Raw genomic sequence first — 23,163 nt, 5'->3', positions numbered from 1 at the left:
TCCTACAAGTACCAAGGATTGGCTACAAAAACTAGACATTGAATCATTAGATTTTTCTTATTTATAGGAAATACACGTTCATGTCCATCTCCCCTGGCAAACCCAGGCTCCTCAAAAAAACTCATTGCTATGCGAGTTTCCGCAGCTACATTTCCTCCGATATAAAAGCCACATGCGAGATGGGGATGTGCATAGGGGGCGGGAAGTGGGTATGGATTATCACAAGACTGTTATACAGGGAGGAAAAGCGGCTGCAGAGAGGTATTGCAATTTGGTTCCTTCTTCAAGCAAGTCCCAAAACCATTTAAGGGTTGGCCTTGACGAAGTCAACACCCTTCTGGATGTTCTTCTTGAGGTCACCGAGGGCGGTCTGGATGAGACCCTGCTCGTACTCGTTGACGGGGCCAACCTCGTGGATCTTCTCAACACCGTTGGGGCCGAGCTCGACCTTGGAGGCGAAGAAGTCAACACCCTGGTCCTTGAAGAGAGGGCTCTCAACGAAGGTGGGCTCGACGATGCCCTTCTCGCCGTTGGCGGCCTTGAGGAGGGAGTCGGCGAAGCGAGCACCGGCCATGGCCATGGAGAGGGTGGCGGAACCAGCACCGTCCTTGGCCTTGACAACCTCGTCACCACCGAACTGGATGCGGTTGACCAGCTCGTCACGGACGGTGCCGGAGATGTCGGGGTGGTTGGACTGGGAGAGGAGGGGAACGATGGTCACACCGGAGTGGCCACCGATGACGGTGACGTTCTCGTTGGCGGGGCTGGTGCCCTTGACCTGGGAGATGAAGCGGGAGGCACGGACAACGTCCAGGGTGGTGACACCGAAGAGGCGCTTGGGGTTGTAGACACCCTTGGACTTGTAGACCTCGGCAACGATGGGGACGGTAGAGTTGACCTAGGGGGGTTACCTGATTAGTGCAAGGTTCGAGAATTTTTGGTGGTGATTTGAGAACAACGTACGGGGTTGGAGATGACGAGGATGTTAGCCTCGGGAGCAGCCTCAGCGGCGGCCTTGGCGAGGTCGCGGACAATGGAGGCGTTGGTGTTGAAGAGGTCTGTGACAGGCGTGATCAGTACTCTGACGCTCGTGCCTTTATAATTTTGAAGTGGTCCAGCGCATACCATCACGGGTCATGCCGGGCTTGCGGGGAACACCGGCAGGGATGAGGACAACCTCGGAGCCCTTGAGAGCATCGCGGAGGCCAGAGGGGGTAGGCTCGTAGCCCTTAACGGTGCTGTTGGTGTTGACGTGGCTGACATCGGCAGCGACACCTGTTTGAGGGTTCTGTTAGTCGACTCCGATGATCGGATGGGCGTTTCAAACTGGAGGGAAGGGAGAAGCTGTGCGACGTACCAGGTCCACCGCGGATATCGTAGAGGGCGAGGTCAGTGACAAGGGGGTTGAGCTTCATGAGCAGGGACAGGGGCTGGCCAATGCCACCGGCGGCACCGAGAACGGCAACCTTGGAGGCCTGAGATGGAAATTGCGATGGTTAGCAAGTGAACAAGAGAGCTCCGAGGCAATGTTGTTTTTTATTTGGGGCTACACACCTGGCTGGCAGAAGCGGAGAAGCTACGCTTCTGGAGGAGGTTGAGGGACTGACGAGCAGCGAACATCTTGACTGTGAAGGATAGACTAGAGGTAGATCTATCTGGAAGAAGGATGAGGAGATGGGGAGGAAAGAAGAGAAACAATTGCGATGGAGAGGAAGGAAGAGAGAGAAGAAGGAGAAGAAGGGAGAAGCCGTCGGTGGCCGGTGAGCGCGAAGGATTTTGGGGCGGCTAAATGGCTCCGTTTCCGATCCCCACGGCAGCCATCGGATCATCTTGTCGTGCTTGCCTTGTCTGTCCACTTGCCTAGCGACTTGCTCCGGTTCCGTCCTACCGACCCTCATAGTATGCTGGTCGTCAATGGTTCTCCGATGCCAATGATAGTCTTTTTACTTTTGTAAATTTAAATTGAATTAAACCTCTCTAGACAATTGCTTTCATTGCCACGTTGCTATGGGATCTGCTCCATGGTCCCTAAATTAACCGATGGCCACGTCCCCCCCAACCTTTTCCATCCACCCGTCCGTCTTCCTTGTCTACAGCGCACTACTTCTGGATTACTCCACACTCAAACCAATTCCCATTGCGCACGGGGACAGCGAATCTAATCAGTCCTGTTGCAGGGACTACATATAGACTACTAGCCATCACCACATCCACACACACAAGTACATACAATAATGCGCAATAAGTTCCACCTCTGCCAATGCGCTCCAAACGCCTGCGCTTGTAAGACAACCCAAGCACCAAATCACAATAGTCCCAGAAAGGTAAGGGGTAAAAGCAAAAAAAAAAAAAACAATATAAAGGGGAATGAAAAGAAATATGTACCACAACTATCGCAAGAAGTGCAGGACAGCCCAACAGAACAGGAAGAATAGCACCACTCCGCCCCAGAAGATCCACTTGTCTTGTCTTGCGCGACGCTCAACCCTGCGGATTGTGTCGCCGCTGACACCCAGTGTGTTCGCAACGCTGTATAGTCGACGCTGCGTGCCTTTCAGCACTTCACGCTGTTGTCCCAAATCCGCCAGCACAGCACGACCCCGATCAAGAAACTCGTCGATCTGGGTGTTGGTGCTCGCTAGGAAGCTTTGTTCACGAAGCGCATGTGTTTCCCGGTTGTAGTCGGCCGGCGAAGCTCCAAAGCTGAGTCCCGATCGTGATGAGGAAGGAGCGAACGCGGAGGACTGAGGGAGGGATGATTGGGCATATGGGTTCTCCGGTGTAGCTGTGTGATGAGGGCGTCGACCGAGGAGCTCGTTGCGGTTGGTGACGGATTGCTGTAGACAAACCATGGTCAGTAACAGTAACTCTCAACGCTGCTCGAAAATGCGAGTGGTATTCTTACAGCTTCCTCCCGTTCTTTCCGTAGTCGATCAAAGTGTTGCCGGTAATCTGCCAGTTCTGATCGGAAATTCTTGACTCGTTCGAATGCCTTCTCTTGCTTCTCTGGAATCAATTCCTTCTTGGACAGGGCAGAATAGTCATCAACGGTGCGTGATAGCGATGCTAGCGAAGCAGCGATTTGTCCTATAATGCACATGAGCTTAGCTCCCTCTGTCGCGTAGTGGAGCCTCTACAAGTACCAGTTTCGAAACATACCTTGTAGTGCGGCAGATGAGGTAGCTGGCGATTGGGAGAATGTGTCCAGGTCACGGCGGATAGCAGATGACTGCTTGAGGGCGGAATTGAAGAGGGAATTCTGAACAATAGACAATGTAAGCTCCCATCAGGCATAAACATAATCCCTCAAATTGAGGCTTCACATCTTGAGGTCGGAGACGACTTACCATTTTGTGCGGTGTACCCTATCGGGTGAGTGCGCTGTATACAATGCTGGCCGCAAAAGGAGAGGTATAGCTTGGGTTTGCAGGTGCTAATTTCTTCCCAAGAGTACAAAAACTGTGAGCAAGTCTGCGGAATGTTTAGGAGTCGGCACCGAGAAATAGCGACGTGTCAGGAGAGACCTTCTATATCAGGCTAACAATGATGCTGGCCAAGGCCACATGTTCTTGCAGAGGCCACGATTCTGACGGCGCTGACCGCCCCTGCCACTGCAGCCATTCGTGCGGCCTGACCCGCTTCAGCTCGGTCCGAGCAAAACTAAGTCCATGCAGGAAGCTAGAGATGTGACTAAAAGCTCTCGACTCTACAGTCTACGTCATTTGAATTTTCTTTTTTCTTTTGCAATTGTCTACCCCGCGTGGGACAATGTCTTCGCCTTTGCGATCACCGCAGAATACTTCATGCCCTCATTCTTACGACGGCTGCTGTGCTAAGAGGAGATCAATCCATTAGGGATATACTAGTAACAAACACACTATGACGCCCAAAGACTGCACAAACGCCTCATGTACCCTACAGGAGTACAACAAAAAGTAAGAAAGTAATAGACCGCGGAATTGACACTGGGATATCACGACTCCACGAAGTGCTCCGTCTCGACTTCAAGCCTTATTTCGGAGGATACTTGTTCTGCAGAAGCCATCTAAGGGACGTCCCCACATTAGCAAACGCCATCATCGCACATGCATTTCAGACAGATACTCACTTGCTAACAAAGTAGTCCACGGCACCAAAAGCACCAATAGCGCCAGAGGCCCATCCAATCACTTCCCAAGAAAGCTGCCCAGCAGCATGTTTCCGGTATGCTCCATACCCCAGACCAGCGCCAGTCAAGGCCAGAATCACAGCATTTCCGAGGTAGACAGGGTTATGCGCGTTGCTGCGAGCCGATTCAGCCTTCGCCTTAGCTTTAGCCTTAGCCTTGCTCTTGGCTCTCCGTTCTTCGTAGGCTTCCCGCTCCTCTTCTTCTCGCTCTATCCGCTCGGCCTGGGTGGTGGTCTGCACGTCCTGCTTCAGGAAATCGGGATCCACGGCCTGGACGTGCGGCGAGTCGACGTCGACCAGGGAAGCGGTGCTCTCGGCTTCATCGCGGTACACTCCACCAACGCTGGGGGCACGACTACATAGCTGTTAGCCGTATGAAAGGGTCTTTGTTCTGTGATGTTGTTGACTTACGCCTGTCCATACTGTTAGCGATCTGCATAATCTAGATGATATAGTACAAGCAGTGAACGCTAGGCGGGGGAGTGGCTGTAGACATACCTCCTCTGCGGATTGCTTGGGACCTTTGGCAGCAGCTTCTGCGTAAGACATGATGAATAAGTGAGTCGTGTGACTTGAGAGGAATATGTGATCTAGGACGTCATCAGTCGGCGCATCTAAGGTGGGAGTATGCCCAGACCAAGAGTACTTAGCAACCTCCAGGAAGGGCCAAGCAAACGCACAAGTAGATTCGGATGCAAGTGACGATAAAATAAGATGTAATAGGCTGACGCACGGGAAAGTATCGAGGTAGGTTTCAGGGGATGAGAACCTCGAGTATTTATGGACACGAGAACCGTCCGAGAGGAATGACATCACGTCATAGATTCCCTGGCGAAGGTTGGCCCAGGCTATGAGCACCGCCAAGACTCTCGTGCCGGACGCAACGCACTGGCGGCTACGCAACCCTTTAGGTTGTTCCTGATGGATCTACCCAATTACTGCTCTGCAAGGCATAAATCTAGACAGGTTGTTGCATCTATAGAAAGGGGTTGGTTCAAGTATCAGGTACAACCTGTGCGGCCAATAACATGGTCCAAAATATCCTGCAAGGCTTATCATCATGGAAGTACGGAACATAGGAAATGCATTGAGAATATCTAGGCTGTACTTGACAGACCGTGACGGTCGTGAAAGGAGGAAACGTTCAATGATTTTAATACATATTACAACAAGGCCAAAAGAAACTCCGATCGTAGATAGCTAGTATACTGCGCCGGTCGGGGTTCCACAGTGTATGGAAGAGCTTACAAAAGAAGCTCGAGGGGGTTCTCAACAACCTTCTTCAGCTCCTTGATCCACTCAGCACCGACAACACCATCGACGACACGGTGGTCGAAGCTACCAGTGACGATGATCTGGTCATCCCACTCGACGGAGGTGCCCTCCTCAGTCTCGACGGGGACGGCAACCTTGCGGATGGTACCAACAGCCAGGATACCGGCCTGAGGGGGGTTGATGACGGCAGCGAAGCGCTCAACAGCAGGGTTCATACCCATGTTGCTGATGGTGAAAGTGCCACCCTGGTACTCCTCGGGCTTGAGCTTGTTGTCGCGGGCGCGCTTGCCCAGGTCCTTGATCTGGTTGGAGATGCTGGACAGACCACGGCCCTCAACGCTCTTGACGATAGGGGTGATGAGGCCGTTGGGGGTAGAGACGGCAACACTGACGTCGACGGTCTTGTGCTGACGGATGACGGTCTGGCCGTTCTCCTCATGCCAGCTGGAGTTGACGGTGGGGACCTTCATGAGGGCGGCACCGCAGGCCTTGACGAGGAAGTCATTGACGGAAAGCTTGTACTTGCCCTCGGAGGATGCGTTCAGAGCCTGGCGAAGCTTGAGGAGCTTGCTCACAGACAAAGTGGTGGAGACGTAGAAGTGAGGGTTCTCGCGCACGGACTGCTGGAGGCGGCTAGCAATGGTCTTGCGCATGGAGGTCAGGGGGATATCCTCGTAGGTAGGGCCGGCAGAAGCACTGGGCTTGTACTTCTCAACGTCCTCCTTAGTGATCTGGCCACCACGGCCGGTACCCTTGAGAGCCTTGATCGGCACACCCTTCTCCAAAGCCAGGGCCTTGGCAGCAGGGCTGATGGAAGGCTCACGGTCCAGACTGGGCTGGAGTTTCTCGCCGGAAGTCTCAGGCTCCACGGCAGCAGGGGCGGGCTCAGAGGCCGGGGCAGCCTCAGCGGCCTTGGACTCCTGCTTGCTCTCCTCAGCAGCAGGAGCAGCCTTCTCACCACCGGCATCCGCCAGGCTGAAAGCCTCGAAAGCGGCAACATCGACACCTTCCTCAACCAAAACAGCGATAGGCTAATGCAATAGCGGTCAGCAAAGGATTCGGTGGGGGCCAAAAACAGAGCAGAAGAGTTATCACATACAGAACCGACAGAGACGTCCTTCTCGCCAGTCTCCTTGAGAACCTTGGCCAGAACACCCTCTTCCTGGAACTCAAAGTCCATCTGGGCCTTATCGGTCTCGATCTCTACCAGGACATCACCGGGCTGCAGGGAATCACCGGCCTTCTTCTGCCAAGCTCCAATGTTTCCGGCGGACATGGTCGGCGACAAGGCCGGCATGCTGATGACAGTGTGGGGAGGGAAGGCTGCAGATCCAACATGTTAAAATCCGATCATCCACAAATCAAAGGCGACAAGAATAACGGCATACACTTGGAGGCATAAAAACGGGAAAGGGCGGACAGGGAAGGCAATTGAGATCTAAAAAGACACACAAGTATGATTAGCATGCTTCGTAGACAGCCAGGTGGTCTTCAACGAGGTGGTGCGACATACTGAGCGATGTCCTTGAATCTGTGAACAGTTTGCGGCCGCTTCAGGGAGAGGGCGCCTTTGGAGAGGAACATGGCGCTGGGAGCGCGCATCCGGACAGCAGAAGCAACCATGGCGCCCAAATGCTATATGTGATAGAGAAATAGACCCGAGACGGGAATGAGGGGATTAAATGGGATGAAAGGGGGAGCCGGAGACGTATCTGGCGGAATGAAAGGGCCCGTATCAGAGGAGTTGAGAACTGCAGCTCCAGGAACTTTTCTGTTGAGCTTCCCGGTGAGCGATCGGAATAGACTCGCCGGGCGCCGCCGTGGCCTGATTATGTCAGCGCGGCGGGTATGGCCCCTAGCGGCAGCCGTACATTCTCCCCGTCCGCGGAGTGAACACGCATCAGTTCCCCAGCGTCCAGGAGGCTAGAGGGCCCTTTCTCTCAGACCTGCATATACCCCTTTAGTTGCTTTTCAGTCCCATGTGGACCCCTCGTCTGCCTAATTTCCAACACTCCGGACGGAGTCTTGCATAAATGGCGGAAGTCGAGAATGGCTCTGTGAACGAGCCACCAACCCAAACATCTACAACCCTGCCGCCGGTAGACAACAAGGAGGATGTTGCCGGCGATGTCCTAGCGCATACGGAATCACCTGTCGACGGAGATAAACCCGCACCACCGGAGGTTTCGGATAGTCAAGGAATTGATGCTCAGGAATCAGAGGAGGCTCATTCATCACCAGAACAATTGGAAACTGCTGAAAACACAGAGTCGCCGGGTCAAGCCCCAAGCTCTCCGGAGGAAGCCGTCGCATCATCAGAACCCAAGGCTGACACCGAGCCTGAGTCGACCTCGAAGCCCGATACACAGGACCAACCTGCGGACACATCACCGGTAGTTCCGGCTGTCAACGTTGAAGAGGAATCTTCGGCTGACAAGCAAGATGTTGCTTCCATCCCGCATCAAGATGAGATTCCCTCCGATTCACGCATGCGCTCCGATTCAAGATCGACGACAGCTACATTTGCAACACATCGCTCGGTCACGGTCAGCTCTACCGTTTTTATTGTGACGGCGTTGGATACAATCGGCGCGTCTAAGGAAGCGCGGAGAAGCAAAGAACTTGAGGATGCTGTGAAGAGTGCCCTCGCAAACGTCAAACAGTCGGATGGCCAGCCCATTGACCCTGAGCTCATATTCCGCCCTCTGCAGCTGGCCACGAAAACCTTCAGTATTCCTCTACAGGTCACGGCCCTCGATTGCATCGGAAAATTGATAACCTACTCATACTTCGCCTTCCCTTCATCTCAAGATGGGAAGACGCCAGAGTCGGAGGCCAACCCTGAACAGCCACCCCTGATTGAGCGAGCAATTGATGCAATCTGCGACTGCTTTGAGAACGAAGCCACACCCGTTGAGATTCAACAACAAATCATCAAGTCACTCCTTGCGGCAGTTCTGAACGACAAGATCGTCGTGCATGGAGCAGGTCTCCTGAAGGCTGTCCGCCAGATTTACAACATCTTCATCTACTCCAAATCATCTCAGAATCAGCAAATCGCGCAAGGGTCCTTGACACAGATGGTCAGCACTGTATTTGATAGGGTCCAGGTACGGTTGGACTTGAAAGAGCTACGTTTGCGCGATGGCGAGAAAGGCCAGACAGGCTCTTCGGATGCTGTGACTCTAGAAACAGCCGACACACCACAAGCAACAGAAGATGATCACGACTCAGATGCCCCATCTGCCGTAGCCTCCGACCAGCCTGTCACGAAGGAGCCCGTGGAGAAATTGACGTTGCAAAGTTTCGAGTCGAACAAGGACGTGACCTCGGTCAACGATAATGCTCCCACGATGGTTACTCGTGCCAGAGGCAATCAGAGATCTGCTCGGTCAATGTCTGCAGCCTCAGCAGAGGACATTGACGGCACTTCCGATGATGATGAAGACGAAATATATGTCAAAGACGCATTTTTGGTTTTCAGGGCACTCTGCAAGCTGAGCCACAAAATACTGAGCCATGATCAACAGCAAGATCTCAAGTCTCAGAACATGAGATCAAAATTGCTCTCATTGCACCTTATTCATTACCTCATCAACAATCACGTTGTGACCTTTACATCTCCCCTCCTGACTATAAAAATTAGCTCCAACAGCCCGGATGCTATGACACTACTACAAGCTGTCCGGCCTCACTTGTGTTTAAGTTTGAGTCGGAATGGGTCTAGCTCGGTGCCTAGAGTGTTCGAAGTTTGCTGTGAGATATTCTGGCTAATGCTGAAGGATATGAGAGTGATGATGAAGGTTAGTATGCTTTATGGACTTATCGCGCGAGTCGATCTAACAGCCAGCAGAAAGAACTTGAGGTTTTCCTAAAGGAGATATACTTGACTATTCTCGAAAAGCGCAATTCTCCCCTTTTCCAGAAACAGTACTTCATGGAAATCTTGGAGCGATTGGCAGGTGATCCGCGCGCCTTGGTGGAAATGTACCTCAACTATGACTGCGACAGAACCGCGTTGGAAAATATTTTCCAAAAGTATGTCAAAATTTCATTATTCTGCAGTCTGATTTCTGACCATTCTCCAGTATTATTGAGCAGTTGTCACGGTATGCAAGTATCCCAGTCACAGTCACCGCTTTCCAGCAACAACAGTATCAGGAGCATCATGTCAAGGTTTCGACTATCGGTAACGACTGGCATCAACGGGGAACTCTACCGCCCAACCTTACCACAGCTAGCGTAGCCAATGTTCATCAGCCAAACCTACAGCATGTGCCCCCTGATTATATACTGAAGAATCAGGCGGTCGAGTGCCTGGTGGAAATCCTTCAGTCATTAGACAACTGGGCTTCCCAGCGTTTGGTCGATCAAGCGGCGCCAGTTCTCAACTCCTCTTCTCAGAAGTCAATCGACAATCCTAGGGATTCAATGGAAACGACTGCCGCTACCTATCTTTCTTCTCCGAGGATCGAAAGCACCGACGGCAGTACCACACCTGTGGCGGAGGACGACCCGAGCCAGATTGAGAAGGTCAAGCAAAGAAAGATCGCCTTCACCAACGCCATCCAACAGTTCAACTTCAAGGCCAAGCGGGGAATCAAGCTCTTTATCAAAGATGGCTTTGTACGTTCCAGTTCACCGGAGGACATTGCCGCGTTCTTGTTCCGGAATGAACGGTTGGATAAAGCCATGATTGGTGAGTATCTTGGTGAAGGAGAGCCTGAGAATATCGCCATCATGCATGCTTTCGTTGATATGATGGAGTTTTCGAAGCGGCGCTTCGTCGATGCTCTGCGTCAATTCCTACAGCACTTCCGCTTGCCAGGAGAGGCACAGAAGATCGATCGCTTCATGCTCAAGTTTGCAGAGCGCTATGTAACGCAGAATCCGAACGCATTTGCAAACGCGGATACGGCCTACGTTCTTGCTTACTCCGTCATCATGCTCAACACCGATCAGCATAGTGCCAAGATCAAGGGCCGCCGCATGACGAAGGAAGATTTCATCAAGAACAACAGGGGTATCAACGATAACCAGGATTTGCCTGATGATTATCTTGGTTCCATCTACGACGAAATCGCAAACAATGAAATTGTGTTGGATACTGAGAGAGAACATGCTGCCAATCTTGGCATTCCGACGTCTGCACCCAGCGGTGGCCTCGCGTCCAGGGCTGGACAAGTTTTTGCAACGGTGGGACGCGATATACAAGGTGAAAAGTACGCGCAGGCTTCTGAGGAAATGGCAAACAAGACCGAGCAGCTTTATCGTAGTCTGATACGGGCTCAGCGCAAAACAGCTGTCAAGGAAGCTCTCTCACGCTTCATCCCGGCAACCTCTGTCCAACATGTTGGTTCCATGTTCAATGTCACCTGGATGTCTTTCCTTTCTGGCTTGTCTGCTCCGATGCAGGACACCCAATACCTCGAAATCATCCGACTTTGCATGGGAGGTATGAAGCTGGCTATACGTATCAGTTGCGCGTTCGAACTTGAGACCCCGCGGGTCGCGTTTGTGACCGCCTTGGCCAAGTTTACCAACTTGGGCAACGTCAGGGAGATGGTAGCAAAGAACGTGGAGGCGTTGAAAGCCTTGCTTGACGTCGCTCTTACGGAAGGAAACCATCTCAAGGGCTCTTGGAGAGAGATTCTCACCTGCGTCAGTCAACTCGACCGTCTTCAGCTCCTCACTGATGGTGTGGATGAAGGTTCCCTACCTGATGTCTCTCGAGCTCGTATCGTGACTCAGCCATCCACGGACGGATCTCGGAAGTCGATGCAAGCATCAAGACGGCCTCGCCCCCGGTCTATCAATGGACCTACAGCTTTCCGTACCGAGGTTGCAATGGAGAGTCGATCTGCAGAAATGATAAGGGGAGTGGACCGCATCTTCACCAATACGGCCAATCTCTCCCACGAGGCCATCATCGATTTCATTAAGGCCCTCAGCGAGGTCAGCTGGCAGGAGATCCAATCGTCTGGGCAAACTGAATCTCCTCGGACGTATAGCCTGCAGAAACTGGTAGAAATCAGTTACTACAACATGACGAGAGTCAGGATAGAATGGTCAAAGATTTGGGAGGTCCTCGGACAGCACTTCAATCATGTGGGTTGCCATTCAAATACCACAGTGGTCTTCTTCGCTCTTGATTCGCTTCGCCAACTGTCAATGCGCTTTATGGAGATTGAGGAGCTGCCAGGTTTCAAGTTCCAAAAGGACTTCCTCAAGCCATTTGAACATGTTATGGCGAACAGCAACGCTGTCACTGTCAAGGATATGATTCTTCGTTGTCTCATCCAGATGATCCAGGCACGTGGGGACAACATTCGCTCAGGTTGGAAAACTATGTTTGGCGTCTTTACGGTTGCTGCTCGCGAGCCGTATGAAGGCATTGTCAATATGGCTTTCGAGCATGTGACCCAGATCTACAACACTCGCTTTGGAGTCGTTATAACACAGGGTGCCTTCCCTGACCTCGTTGTCTGCCTCACTGAATTTTCCAAAAACTCGAAATTCCAGAAGAAGTCGTTGCAGGCAATTGAGACCTTGAAGTCTACTGTTACGAAAATGCTGAGGACGCCAGAGTGCCCGCTGTCTCACCGTGGTGCATCACCGGAGGGCTTCCATGAAGATGCTACCAACCTTTCCCAGCAGCTCACCCGTCAGTCCAAGGAGGAGCAGTTTTGGTACCCGATCTTGATCGCATTCCAAGATGTTCTGATGACTGGTGACGATCTTGAAGTCCGGTCACAAGCGTTGACGTATCTCTTTGAGACATTGATCCGTCATGGCGGTGAATTCCCGCAAGAATTTTGGGATGTACTTTGGAGGCAGCTCCTGTATCCTATTTTCGTGGTGCTACAGTCCAAATCGGAAATGTCTAAGGTGCCTAATCATGAAGAGCTTTCTGTGTGGCTGTCAACCACCATGATCCAAGCACTGCGGAATATGATTACTCTGTTCACCCATTACTTCGACGCATTGGAGTACATGCTCGGTCGGATTCTTGAGCTCCTCACTTTGTGCATCTGTCAGGAGAATGATACGATTGCACGGATCGGTAGCAACTGTTTGCAGCAGCTAATCTTGCAAAATGTTACCAAATTCCAGCTGGAACACTGGAAGAAGGTCGTTGGCGCTTTTGTCGAGCTTTTCAGCAAGACTACAGCTTACGAGTTGTTTACCGCTGCTGCGTCCATCTCTTCAAAATCGCCTGGCTCGCTGAAACCTGCAAATGGAGAATCAGCCTCGAATGAAGAGTCGGGACAAGAGTCTTCCGAAACCGCATCCGATCAGGAACACGTCGCTGAAGCGCAAAAGGCCAATGGAACGCAAAATGTGACCTCTGAGCACGAAGAAGGTGACATGCCTGCGGCCTCAACTCCTGCATTAGAGGATTACAGACCTCAGGCAGATGCCCAGCAACAGCCGGCCGCAGTTACCGTGGCTCGACGCCGGTTCTTCAACCGTATCATCACCAATTGTGTGCTCCAGCTGCTCATGATCGAGACTGTCCATGAACTTTTTTCAAATGATAAAGTCTACGCCCAGATTCCCAGTCACGAGCTGCTTCGCCTGATGGGTTTGCTGAAGAAGAGTTATCAATTCGCGAAGAAGTTCAACGAGGACAAGGAATTGCGGATGCAGCTTTGGCGTCAAGGGTTCATGAAGCAGCCTCCCAACCTCCTCAAACAAGAGAGTGGAAGCGCCGCCACATATGTCCACATCCTCTTCCGAATGTATCACGATGAAAGAGAGGAGCGTAGAAGCAGCCGTGCTGAAACAGAGGCGGCTTTGATTCCGTAAGTTTTACAACCGAAGTTTCGTCAATCTCAAGTGATCTAGGCTTCTTTACTAACCAGTCATCTTTCCGCCAGACTCTGTGCGGATATAATTCGCAGCTTCGTCCGTCTTGACGAAGACTCTCAGCATCGTAACGTGGTTGCCTGGCGTCCAGTTGTTGTGGATGTCCTCGAAGGCTACACCAACTTCCCTTCCGACGGCTTCGACAAGCACATTGGGACTTTCTACCCATTAGCCGTTGATCTCTTGGCTCGTGACCTGAACCCCGAGATTCGGATTTCGCTCCAATCCTTGCTGCGCCGAATCGGTGAGGCGAAACTAGGTATACCTGTCGGCCAAACATCTCTGCAGTCTGGTCACAGGAACTCTGTGTCGAGTCAGTACTCCCGCAAACACAGCGGGGGACACTAGACGAGAAGACCAGTGCTTGAGTGTTTTGTGTTGATGTTGTTCTTTTCACTATTCGTTTTGCGCTTTTCTTGGATATCCTCCCCTACAGGACCGTAGGGCTTTTTATCAATCTGGAGGAGTATTGAATGTAGACCTAGCACAGCATTGCATCATTTTCAATTATTACCCTTCAAGGCTGTTCCTTCCAACGGGCTTATATTCTATGTACAAAATAGCAATTATCACGGGAGCATTTCCGTTAATGATAGGTCTGAGTCACTAAGCGATCATCAATAAACTGGCATGTCTGAGCTGTCGTAGGTTCCACGAAGCCATCATCAGTTATAGTGCTACAAGGTCTCTACTGAGTGGTTTCGGTCAAGAGGACCGAACTTCATTCAGGGTCGGGATCTTCCCGGATGCGTAATGGGCTAAGAGACCGTCCATGTCACTGTCGTCCATCTGAACAAGATCCTCTAAGCTCCATGACTCACAAACTCCAGACATCCTATATTATCGATCAGCGGGGGGGAGGTCATCGTACCGAGCGCATGGCGAGATTTGGAGAAGCGTACCACTTCATTCGTTTCGGGCCTTGGTCAGGATTTGGGGCGACATCTCTGAGCTTCCTCCGCAGCTTACCAACGTTGTCTATAGCTGCGCCCATATTGTCGGGGAGGGTGTCCGCTATTTTCTTGCGAACAATGCTGGCCAATTTGGGTCCGTTCCCATTGGTACTGACCATGACCTGCAATGGCCCATCGCGATGGACGCTACCAAAGTAAAAATCACATTCCGACGGTACATCAGCTATGTTTGCAGGGATGCGCTTCTCCTTGCAGAGCTTCCAGACCTGTGTCGAGGCTTCCGGGTCATCAATGGCACAGAGTACCATATCTGCGCCATCCAGATCGGCAGCCTCAAAGTTCCTGTCGATGTGATTAACTTGTCCTTCTGCTACCCTGAATGCCACTTCATCATTGAGGCCGGAGGTAGGACAGACGACGGTTACTTTGGCATCGGCATTGAGGGCGTGGAGGATGCGACCTGCAGCTACCTGAGGCGGAATCCTCGGTAAGCAACAATTATATATTGTAAAGAGTCAGGATAAACGGTCTAAGCAAGGGGAAGCTCACTTCTCCACCACCGACAACTAGAACATGTTTCGCTTTCGCCTGCCAGGCGACTATGAGGGAGCCTCCTCCTTGCACGGGAGGGAATTTGTGTGCCATGATCGAACAATGTGCAGGCCAACTCACTTGACCGCGGGGTTGCAGGGGAGCTTATCTTTGGGCTCCGAGGGTTTGGAAGAAGTGGGGGGAGCTCTGCTACGGGGAGCCAGAGGCACCCAAACGGCTTTCGTTTTCGAACCTCCACTTGAAATTTTTCCCGACGAGAAAACTCCGGACTAATTTTCTTTTTCTTTCTTTTCCCTCCACTTCCCTCCACTTTCCTTCCCTTTACTCTCCCTTTCCCCTTTCTTTTTCCTCCTTGCTTCCCTTCCTTCGGGCGCTTGAGATGGTCTTGCTGCCCACCTTGTCTTTTCTTCCCTCTTGATCAATGGTCTATGTCTTTTAGCTCATCTCAATCCTAAGATGCGGGGAGTACAGATCTTCTCGGGGACATCCCACCCCCTTCTGGCTGAAACCATCTGTGAACGCCTGGGGACCCAGCCGGCTCGTGCCGATCTTGGGAAATTCAGCAATGGCGAGACCAGCGTAAACATTGGGGTGTCGGTGCGTAACCAGGATGTTTACATTGTCCAGAGCGGCAGCGGAAAGATCAACGACAGTGTCATGGAACTCTTGATTATGATCTCCGCCTGCAAGGGCGGGTCCGCAAAATCTATCACAGGTATGTGCGGATATCTTTCCCGCCAATCCATTGTCGTTGACTGACGCATACTTCTTACTTCCAGCGGTCATGCCGTATGCTTTTACTTGACTCCATGGCTGCACGTCTGATGCTGACACAAACGAGGTACTTTCCGTACTCCCGCCAGTCTAAGAAGAAGAGCCACCGTGGTGCCATCACTGCCCGCATGTTGGCTAACCTTCTCTCGATCGCTGGGGTGGACCATGTGATAACTTTGGATCTGCATGTGAGTCACAAGGCGATCTGTCTGTTGCGCTGGTTTCGCAAATGCTTTATTGCGTGGCATGGATGGAGTTCTTATGGACGTGATCGCTAGGCATCCCAAATGCAGGGCTTCTTCGGAAAACCCGTGGATAACCTGTTCGCCGAGCCCTTCATCGCCCGCTGGATTCGCATGAACGTGCCGGGTTGGCGCGAAGCTGTTGTGGTCAGCAAGAATGCAGGAGGCACCAAGCGTGTCACCTCGCTAGCAGACACACTCAAACTCAACTTTGGCATCGTCACGACTGATAGGAGACGTCCGAAAGTACCCCTCGGTATGGCGGATAGTACTGTCTTTTTCGATTCGATCGAGGAAGAGAGTACTCCCGTCGCCAAGGACAAGGATCAAGACCCTTTCACTCTCCACCTACAAAGTGGTACTAGTGAGTGCAGTCAATCCGAAGATGCCAGGGGTGAGCCAAACAGCAACATGGAGTCTCTCGTAGCGGCAAATTACCTGCGTCCTGAAACCCCTTCAGGCGCTCGTCGTCCTTCCGAATTGGAAGCTGCACATGAGTATACTGATGTGCGAGTGCGCGAGGTCATTACTGGGCGGCTCGTGCAAGGTCACCTTGTGGACGACGACTACCCGTCAACCGGTCCTACTTCACATCCCGCTTCAGGGGAAACAACTCCGGGGCAGAGTGCCAGCCGTGATGAGCCCGAGGTCCCAGACTCAATGGTGAACTCTCTCATATCCAACACTTCTTCCCTTCCAGGCGACCATGCTCTAGGTGGCTCTTTCGATGCTGCTGAATCTTCAGACGAAGAGGGCAGCAGCGGAAAGCACGTTGAGCAAGAAAAGACTATCACCTTGGTTGGCGACGTCCGTGATCGGACCGTGTTCCTTGTCGATGATATGATCGACAAGAGTAAATCCTGGACTGCCGCAGCAGAAACTGTAGTGAAGAAGGGCGGCGCCAAGAAGGTATACTGCATTGCTACCCACGGCCTCTTCACGGAGGAATCCCTCGAACAGATGGAAGCTTGTGAGTCGATCGACCACATTGTCGTCACGAACAGCTTCCCTGTTCCACCGCAGGTGGTGAAGAGGTCAAAGAAGTTGATTGTCATTGATATCTCGAGTCTTCTGGCCGAAAGCATCAGACGCCATCATTACGGTGAAAGGTTAGTCGCCTTTAGAATCTGGATACAGGATGATTGCTAATTTATCCAAGTGTTTCGGCGTTGTTCCACCTTACTGACTGATTCGGGGTTGTCAATTGGCCTCAGCCTTCGGCATCCGAAGGGTCCTGGCGCTCCTTGCCCTCCCTTCTCTTCCAACTTCCCTCCCGAGTATCCCTGGCAGCTCTATAACAAGCCCGGAGATCGGTAAGATGATGACTAAAGACAGTGACGAGTAAAATTGATGACTTCTTCCTTTTTTCGTACAGCGCATGGCGACTTCCCTTGCTTCGATTTATGTGTCGCAAGCATCATCTTATGTGATGATAACATCAGGATACCTTTTCTCACTCACAACTCATGACTGAAGCTAAATTCAACCATACGGTGTGGTCATGCGACGGCTGTACATTTCAGCCAGCTACACGTCGATTATGAAGACTAGCTCTACTGTCGAATCTATCAGGACGGGGCCCGGAACCCTAGTCTCATTAGCCCTTGCGATCAAGGCTGTCGTTTCCCCTTGTCATTTCTGCTTTCTGCGTAGGTGCGCTCAGGCCGGTCAATTTACAATGGCACGGAGATTGAGGAACACGTCACAACTTTACACCAGCGATGCAGTCCACTCTGGGTACTGCAAGAGCATCTTGTTGGAAAAGAGATTTGTCTCCGGACCTAATTCACAGGATGTTCTTAACGGAGCGTTGGGAGATCAATTGTCCAATCTTGTCCGGCCCATTATCTTTGCATGCCATTCGGTGTGTGACGGTAGTGGTGCTGTACAAGGTTGGCCGAGGAATGAAGGCATCAGTTTCTTGGATTTACGTCCTGCGGCCTTGGCCAGTGGATTTGATGCAAGAGAACATCTCGGACATTACAGTATACGTTAGGTGTAGTCTTTTAGCATGTACAGGTTTCGAATATTACAAATTTTGGCTTCCACATTCGTCATGAATCGATCTATTGTGGCGTGATAGTTCGGACTCTCCGCCAGCTCAGCTCCAGCGCTTCCCAGGATGGGATGTCTGTAGCCTCCGGGTGGAACTTACTCCAAGTTCGGCATCGTTCTGACAGGTTTGGGAGCGAAAAGAGATCTAGCCTATAGTATCGGTAGTTTGGCTTGACAGGAGCCAGCTGAAGGACGACTCGCACTTGTCTTCATTCAATGGCTATCAAAGGTCGTACAGCGGAACCGCCGGACAGCTGCCCGGTTTCAGTCAGTGGATATGTTCCGTATCCTTGATCTGGTTTAATGACAACAATAGCGGTGTGCATGAGGCCGAGTGCTGAGCGCACAACTTGTACATGTTGGTTGGCGGCAGCATTCACTGTCTGCTGCACTTGACACCGGTACCTTCCGCTAGCCGAAATGGTGATGGATGGTATCCTCTGCTGATGACACCTTCCGGAAGTACTGAGAGAGGCCCCGACATGCAAACTTTGACTAATTAGCAGTTGCGTGCAGACATTAGCTACGGCAGGTCAATTAGACTCTCCCCGGTCCTTCGTACGTGATATCACAATCGTGGAAAAGAATGCCGTTGTTCTAGCCCGGTCGAACATGGGTCCTAAACAGCTCGTTTACAGGCGCCACCGCAGGACTACACATTTGGCAGGTCATCGAACAAATGGGCGTTTGCGAAAAACTCGATGGCTGTGGGGGCGGCGCTCTTCCGGCCCTGATGATAGGAAGGTAACAAAAAGACGTATCGAGAATCCAAAAGTACCTTGCGTCACCGGAACCGGGCTACGCAGCTCGAAGCCCAGCACCATGGGAGACCAAGTGGTCCTAGGGGCAACACTAGTAGGGACCGAAGCGCACCGGACCAGAAATATGCCCGGGAGCCACTCCCGGTAGATCAGGGAAGCGTGCAGCCAAATGTTCAAGTTTCGACTAGGGACAAATTCACCATTACCTGATTGAGAAGAAAAGCGGATGCTGTCCCCTCCAGGCCCGTGAAACTAAGTCAATTAATCGGAGCACCAAGGCCAGTCCGGCAATATACCACCCTATTGCATTCTGTTGTTTATTGGTCCCCGACAGGGGTACCCATGGACCACGAACCGTGGAGCGCGACATGGACGACTCGGATGTTTTACACACGCCGCACCTTTCAGCCCACGGCGTGGCTCTTCAAACATCCCCCGGGAGTTATCAGCAGGGAGCCCAGTGCTTCCGACCCAGGCTTATGCCGTACGAAGGTTATGTAACAGTCACACATCCCACGACAGATGACAACTGCCAGCCATGTGCGTAAGAATTGGCCTGAGCGCCGGGCCGAGTTGCGAGCCAGTGTCATGCTTGAATAGGAGCATAAGAGAAGAAAGCTCGGGGCACTTGACGCACCGCGTGCCCATTCAGTTCATTGGCATTCAGACGCTTAGTGAATCTAGGTGCGAGCGCCCCGGAGATGTCAACTTGGAGCGACGGGCGCCTGTGATTTGCCGCGGCAATTTGAATTTACTCCTTAGCACCAGCCGGCTCTCCGACTAGATCCAGCGCCAAAGCATTTAGCTCCTCCAAATGGAGCGGACCCCTGGCATTCAGCGACTCAGTTGGAGGGATCGACGCGTCCGACTAATTTGGGTGAGCGGAAGATTTCCCGCAGGTCAACTATCCTCCGGGGCCTCGCTTGAAAGTGAGGAAATTAGCAAGCGATGACGGTATGAGAAACAGGCCAGCCGCAACGGACAAAAGTACGTGCTTGCAGGATTGGTAGACCCGTTTCTGTCACACCAGACAGAGTTTTTCTTCTTTCCTTTTCCTTGTCTTTCTATACCTCAGCTTGCCATTCCCGATTCTCCTGTGCCACTTCGAAGGTTAGTGGGCTTGTGGCTGAAATAACCTCAAAGGTATCGCTGGATACTGGACAATCCCTTCAGCAAGCCACTCAAAAATTGTACCTGGTTGGCGGGCCCGCGGGTCCTCTGCAAATGCCCGGAGCGATCGGCCACGGATCAGCAAGGAGCCCGAGAAGGTAGAGAGACTAATTCATTAAAGAATTTAGTTGGCTGGGAAGTCTTTGTCTCCAACGCCCGGAACGTTCTCTGCATCGTACATTGAGAGGGGGTGCAGGTAGAGTCAAGGATATGCAGACGGAAGGACGGGTGCAGGAGTAGAAGGTACGAAGGGGTGTATGAACCAAAGGACGATGCGATGCAGATCTTGGCTTGAAGGCGAAAAGATGTGCCTGTGTACTTGTTGTTTGTCCGGTCGGGGAATCCCTGCTGGTGATGGTGGATCGACTGTAAGAGGATGCCGATGTGTGCTCCTGTCGTGGGCCGTGAGAGGAGTCGAAAAGACAGAAAAGACACTGTCAACTTGACGACCGGAGCAGCTCGGTGATGTTACAAGATCAAACAAGTCGGTAGAAGCTCAGCAGATGGGACATCCTGATCAGATAGACCGGAGATGAGCTGGTCTTCATGGACGACACTAAGATAGCCCGGCTTTCCCAAATCGGCTGGGCATGACGTTTCCGAAAATTCAGGGTGACAAACAGGGATGCTTTTTTCTGACTGAAGTGACAGAGACTTGTCTATCATTCCCCAAATATTCTCTTGGGACGTGCCCCATCCTCTATCAACCTGGTGGGAACTGGGAAGTCGTCCGCCTCTGTCTCTGTACAACTAGAGACTGGGCAAGATGGAGATTCAGGGTGGAGATGAGGAAGGAGATTTGTCCCAACAAAGATAACAAACCATCTTCAGAATGAGCAGTTACTTGATGCTCCATCAGGATGGCCGATGCTCTTGAGAACCAGGATAGACAGATTAAACAGTGTCGGGGCAGATCTGCACGCCAAAGTCGCAGCGCACCGCAGGGCTGGAACCAGCTCAGCCCCCAAACGGAAGCGCATGAATCGGGAATGGGGGTCCAGATCCAGAGTCCAGGCATTCCCGGGTCGAACCTCAGCTCCTCCCTGGGGAAATCCTAATTTTAGGGGCGAAAGCTTAAAGATGCGAGCGCAGAAGAGAGAAAAAGCAACACACCCCAGGGCAAATAAAAAGGGAAAAAGTAATTAAGGAATAAGCGGCTGTCGCCTACAGTTCCGCACCCACTTGGTTGGGTCCACTGGCGACGATATATCACTTCCATCATCTCCTTCTAGACTAGGTTCCTGGATTAGCTTGTGTCGCGCTTCCCAGGACCCAGATTTGCGGTTTGACTAGGATAGGAGATGGACTGTGATCGTGAGGATGATGTAGGTGGTCGTGTGCTTTCTTTTGCCTTTTCGGGCTCCGGTACTCACCCATGGATCTCTCTTTCTTTCACAGAGCAAAAGAGAGGGCTGCTCTTTTTCCTACTATAATTGACTAACTACTTAATACTTTTTTTTGACAGCTTATTCCCCGAATTCTCCTCATCTGCACACCCTCGTTCCTGCTACGTACCAACCTCCCCCATATTTCTGTTTTTGTCCATCACATTCTCCTTTTACATCGCTGGATCCTTTCCTTTCCTCACAACACCCTCTTCCCTGTCGCTTGTTATCCATCACTCAACTCTCTGTCGCTTTCTCCACTCAATTAATGACCCGTCGACAGCCTCGGGTACTTGCAGTTCGATTCCCTGCCGACGGAAAGAGCCATTCCATGCAGCAGACCTGCTTCTAGTCTGGACCTCGTACAGCTGTTGGGACCTTCTCTGAACAACGGTCAATCCGAAGCAATGCACCCATCGCATCACTAAAAAGGAGATGTCTCATGTGCTGGTCCAATTTGAAACCTCGTCCTCTATATAAAGCTATGGCGACGCATCCCAAACGTCCTTTGTCTTTCATCCATCATCAACAATTACATCCTTCTCCCCTTCATTCTTCTCTTCCTTGACTCTCAGACAACTCTTTTGTCGCCTTCCTCACTCAGGTCTTCCATTCTGTTCTTCAATTTTTACATTCAGGGACAAAACAGGCCGTCTACTTTACATTGCAACTGAAGAAGCTCCAGGCGTTCCATCCCTTCAGCTCCAGTACTTGACTATCGAGAGATATCTCGTATCACTGCAATCTTGCGCAGCTCACGCATAAATCTACATCCACCATCTCTGAGGCAGAACTTAGTATGTGAAGGATCCTCATTAAAACTTCCAGTTCCTGGAAACGCGCAAATTGGAAGGATGTTAACATACTGCAAATAGCGACGAAATGGCCAACCAATGCTCGGGTCACGTTTTCGTCATCGTGCAGGCGACAAACGGGAATATCCTTACCTGGCGATGCTCTGACTGCAACTCCGGTCCGTTTGTCGCCATCTGGCGCTGCAAGATCTGTAACCACTGTCGCTGCAACTCCTGCCACACCGCCAAAGGCTAAGAAGAATCAAGTCACGCATGCTTTTTTTGCCTCTTAATCGGTAAGTGTGCAAGTGGCCTGACTGCGATTGTTTGTGGAAGGCTGTGTACCAGTTGTGAAACTATAAGCTAACCTCTGTTCCTAGTTTGATTCGTACATTTCCTGGAACTTCGAAAAAGCCTTCTGCAGCACTCCTCGCGCCATACCTGCCGAAAGCCTATCAGCCTTTTCTTGCGCGACTTGACTTAAATCAATTTTCCCATTTCGTTTGCTTCTCCATTCGGTTCGGTTTCTCCTGCAACTCTTTGAAAAAATTTTTTCTCCATCTCTGCGGCATACTGCGCATTGTCCCCTCGGTTTGTTGGCGTCCCAGATCGGAGTAGGGTCGACGGAAGAGCGCCTCTGCTTTGTAGTCTGGTCCAATCGGATATCTTCCTATTCGGGCCAGATCTCAATCGATCAACATCAAAGCTGTGGCTACCTGATTGTGACTTAATACCACTCGATGTCTCGCGACCAAAGGAGATGCATCTGAGCCTGCAACTGCAAACGCGGTGCAAGCAGTGTTTTCCCCCATTCTCCGTCACTAATATCGTCCACTCCACTCGTTTTCCGCCCCCCTTTCGTGCTTTTGCCATCGATTCTTATGTTGCTTTCCCGACGAAAAGTCCCAAAAGTCCTTCTGATGCAGAGCCACGGCCGGAATTTCATATGTCCACGATCTACTTTCGCCACAAAAAGCAGCATCGCTCTGGTGTTCAGGGTTCCGAAACAAACGGTCTGTTGGTGATTCAATTCCTATGCCGGCGCCTCCTTTCAGAGAGCCTTGCATTCCTTGTCTTTTATTACACCCGGCCCTTTTACTTTTTCTGTTTATTTTTTTTTTTTTTTTTTCCAAATTTTCTTTCTGTGCGATAGAGATGACTTATAGATCCTTATCAGGAATACAATGCGGCGACGCAAATTTAAT

General features: G+C 51.5%; 8 protein-coding genes across 8 annotated transcripts; 3 read left to right on the top strand and 5 right to left on the bottom strand.

Moving 5' to 3' along the window:
• Window positions 1–304: 304 nt before the first annotated feature.
• MDH1 (malate dehydrogenase) lies at window positions 305–1,620 on the bottom strand (the record flags this gene model as incomplete). The annotated part of the gene is made up of 5 exons (XM_041684478.1): window positions 305–898; window positions 964–1,058; window positions 1,126–1,275; window positions 1,358–1,475; window positions 1,555–1,620. The coding sequence occupies 5 exons, from the start codon at window positions 1,618–1,620 to the stop codon at window positions 305–307; spliced, it is 1,023 nt and encodes a 340-aa protein (XP_041538659.1).
• A 770-nt stretch (window positions 1,621–2,390) lies between these two features.
• BOS1 (golgi SNAP receptor complex member 2 family protein) lies at window positions 2,391–3,350 on the bottom strand (the record flags this gene model as incomplete). The annotated part of the gene is made up of 4 exons (XM_041684477.1): window positions 2,391–2,837; window positions 2,906–3,087; window positions 3,160–3,259; window positions 3,348–3,350. The coding sequence occupies 4 exons, from the start codon at window positions 3,348–3,350 to the stop codon at window positions 2,391–2,393; spliced, it is 732 nt and encodes a 243-aa protein (XP_041538658.1).
• A 661-nt stretch (window positions 3,351–4,011) lies between these two features.
• On the bottom strand, window positions 4,012–4,716 carry AKAW2_11937S (uncharacterized protein; the record flags this gene model as incomplete). The annotated part of the gene is made up of 4 exons (XM_041684476.1): window positions 4,012–4,045; window positions 4,109–4,522; window positions 4,579–4,580; window positions 4,666–4,716. The coding sequence occupies 4 exons, from the start codon at window positions 4,714–4,716 to the stop codon at window positions 4,012–4,014; spliced, it is 501 nt and encodes a 166-aa protein (XP_041538657.1).
• A 695-nt stretch (window positions 4,717–5,411) lies between these two features.
• LAT1 (putative pyruvate dehydrogenase complex, dihydrolipoamide acetyltransferase component) lies at window positions 5,412–7,065 on the bottom strand (the record flags this gene model as incomplete). The annotated part of the gene is made up of 4 exons (XM_041684475.1): window positions 5,412–6,473; window positions 6,542–6,765; window positions 6,831–6,880; window positions 6,956–7,065. The coding sequence occupies 4 exons, from the start codon at window positions 7,063–7,065 to the stop codon at window positions 5,412–5,414; spliced, it is 1,446 nt and encodes a 481-aa protein (XP_041538656.1).
• A 410-nt stretch (window positions 7,066–7,475) lies between these two features.
• Window positions 7,476–13,659, top strand: SEC7 (Arf family guanine nucleotide exchange factor SEC7; the record flags this gene model as incomplete). The annotated part of the gene is made up of 4 exons (XM_041684474.1): window positions 7,476–9,245; window positions 9,296–9,480; window positions 9,531–13,247; window positions 13,323–13,659. The coding sequence occupies 4 exons, from the start codon at window positions 7,476–7,478 to the stop codon at window positions 13,657–13,659; spliced, it is 6,009 nt and encodes a 2,002-aa protein (XP_041538655.1).
• Window positions 13,660–14,016: 357 nt separating this feature from the next.
• On the bottom strand, window positions 14,017–14,870 carry MET8 (bifunctional precorrin-2 dehydrogenase/sirohydrochlorin ferrochelatase MET8; the record flags this gene model as incomplete). Its single annotated transcript, XM_041684473.1, has 3 exons — window positions 14,017–14,146; window positions 14,214–14,695; window positions 14,775–14,870. The coding sequence occupies 3 exons, from the start codon at window positions 14,868–14,870 to the stop codon at window positions 14,017–14,019; spliced, it is 708 nt and encodes a 235-aa protein (XP_041538654.1).
• Window positions 14,871–15,233: 363 nt separating this feature from the next.
• AKAW2_11933A (ribose phosphate diphosphokinase subunit PRS1) lies at window positions 15,234–16,983 on the top strand (the record flags this gene model as incomplete). The annotated part of the gene is made up of 5 exons (XM_041684472.1): window positions 15,234–15,492; window positions 15,557–15,566; window positions 15,619–15,739; window positions 15,830–16,902; window positions 16,953–16,983. The coding sequence occupies 5 exons, from the start codon at window positions 15,234–15,236 to the stop codon at window positions 16,981–16,983; spliced, it is 1,494 nt and encodes a 497-aa protein (XP_041538653.1).
• A 4,097-nt stretch (window positions 16,984–21,080) lies between these two features.
• AKAW2_11932A (uncharacterized protein) lies at window positions 21,081–21,516 on the top strand (the record flags this gene model as incomplete). Its single annotated transcript, XM_041684471.1, has 2 exons — window positions 21,081–21,144; window positions 21,245–21,516. 2 exons carry the CDS (start codon window positions 21,081–21,083, stop codon window positions 21,514–21,516), a joined length of 336 nt encoding a protein of 111 aa, XP_041538652.1.
• Window positions 21,517–23,163: the final 1,647 nt, after the last annotated feature.

Source organism: Aspergillus luchuensis, chromosome 1 (genome assembly GCF_016861625.1).
Source record: "Aspergillus luchuensis IFO 4308 DNA, chromosome 1, nearly complete sequence".
Taxonomy (NCBI): domain Eukaryota; kingdom Fungi; phylum Ascomycota; class Eurotiomycetes; order Eurotiales; family Aspergillaceae; genus Aspergillus; species Aspergillus luchuensis.
This window is presented reverse-complemented; position numbering and strand designations above follow the sequence as displayed.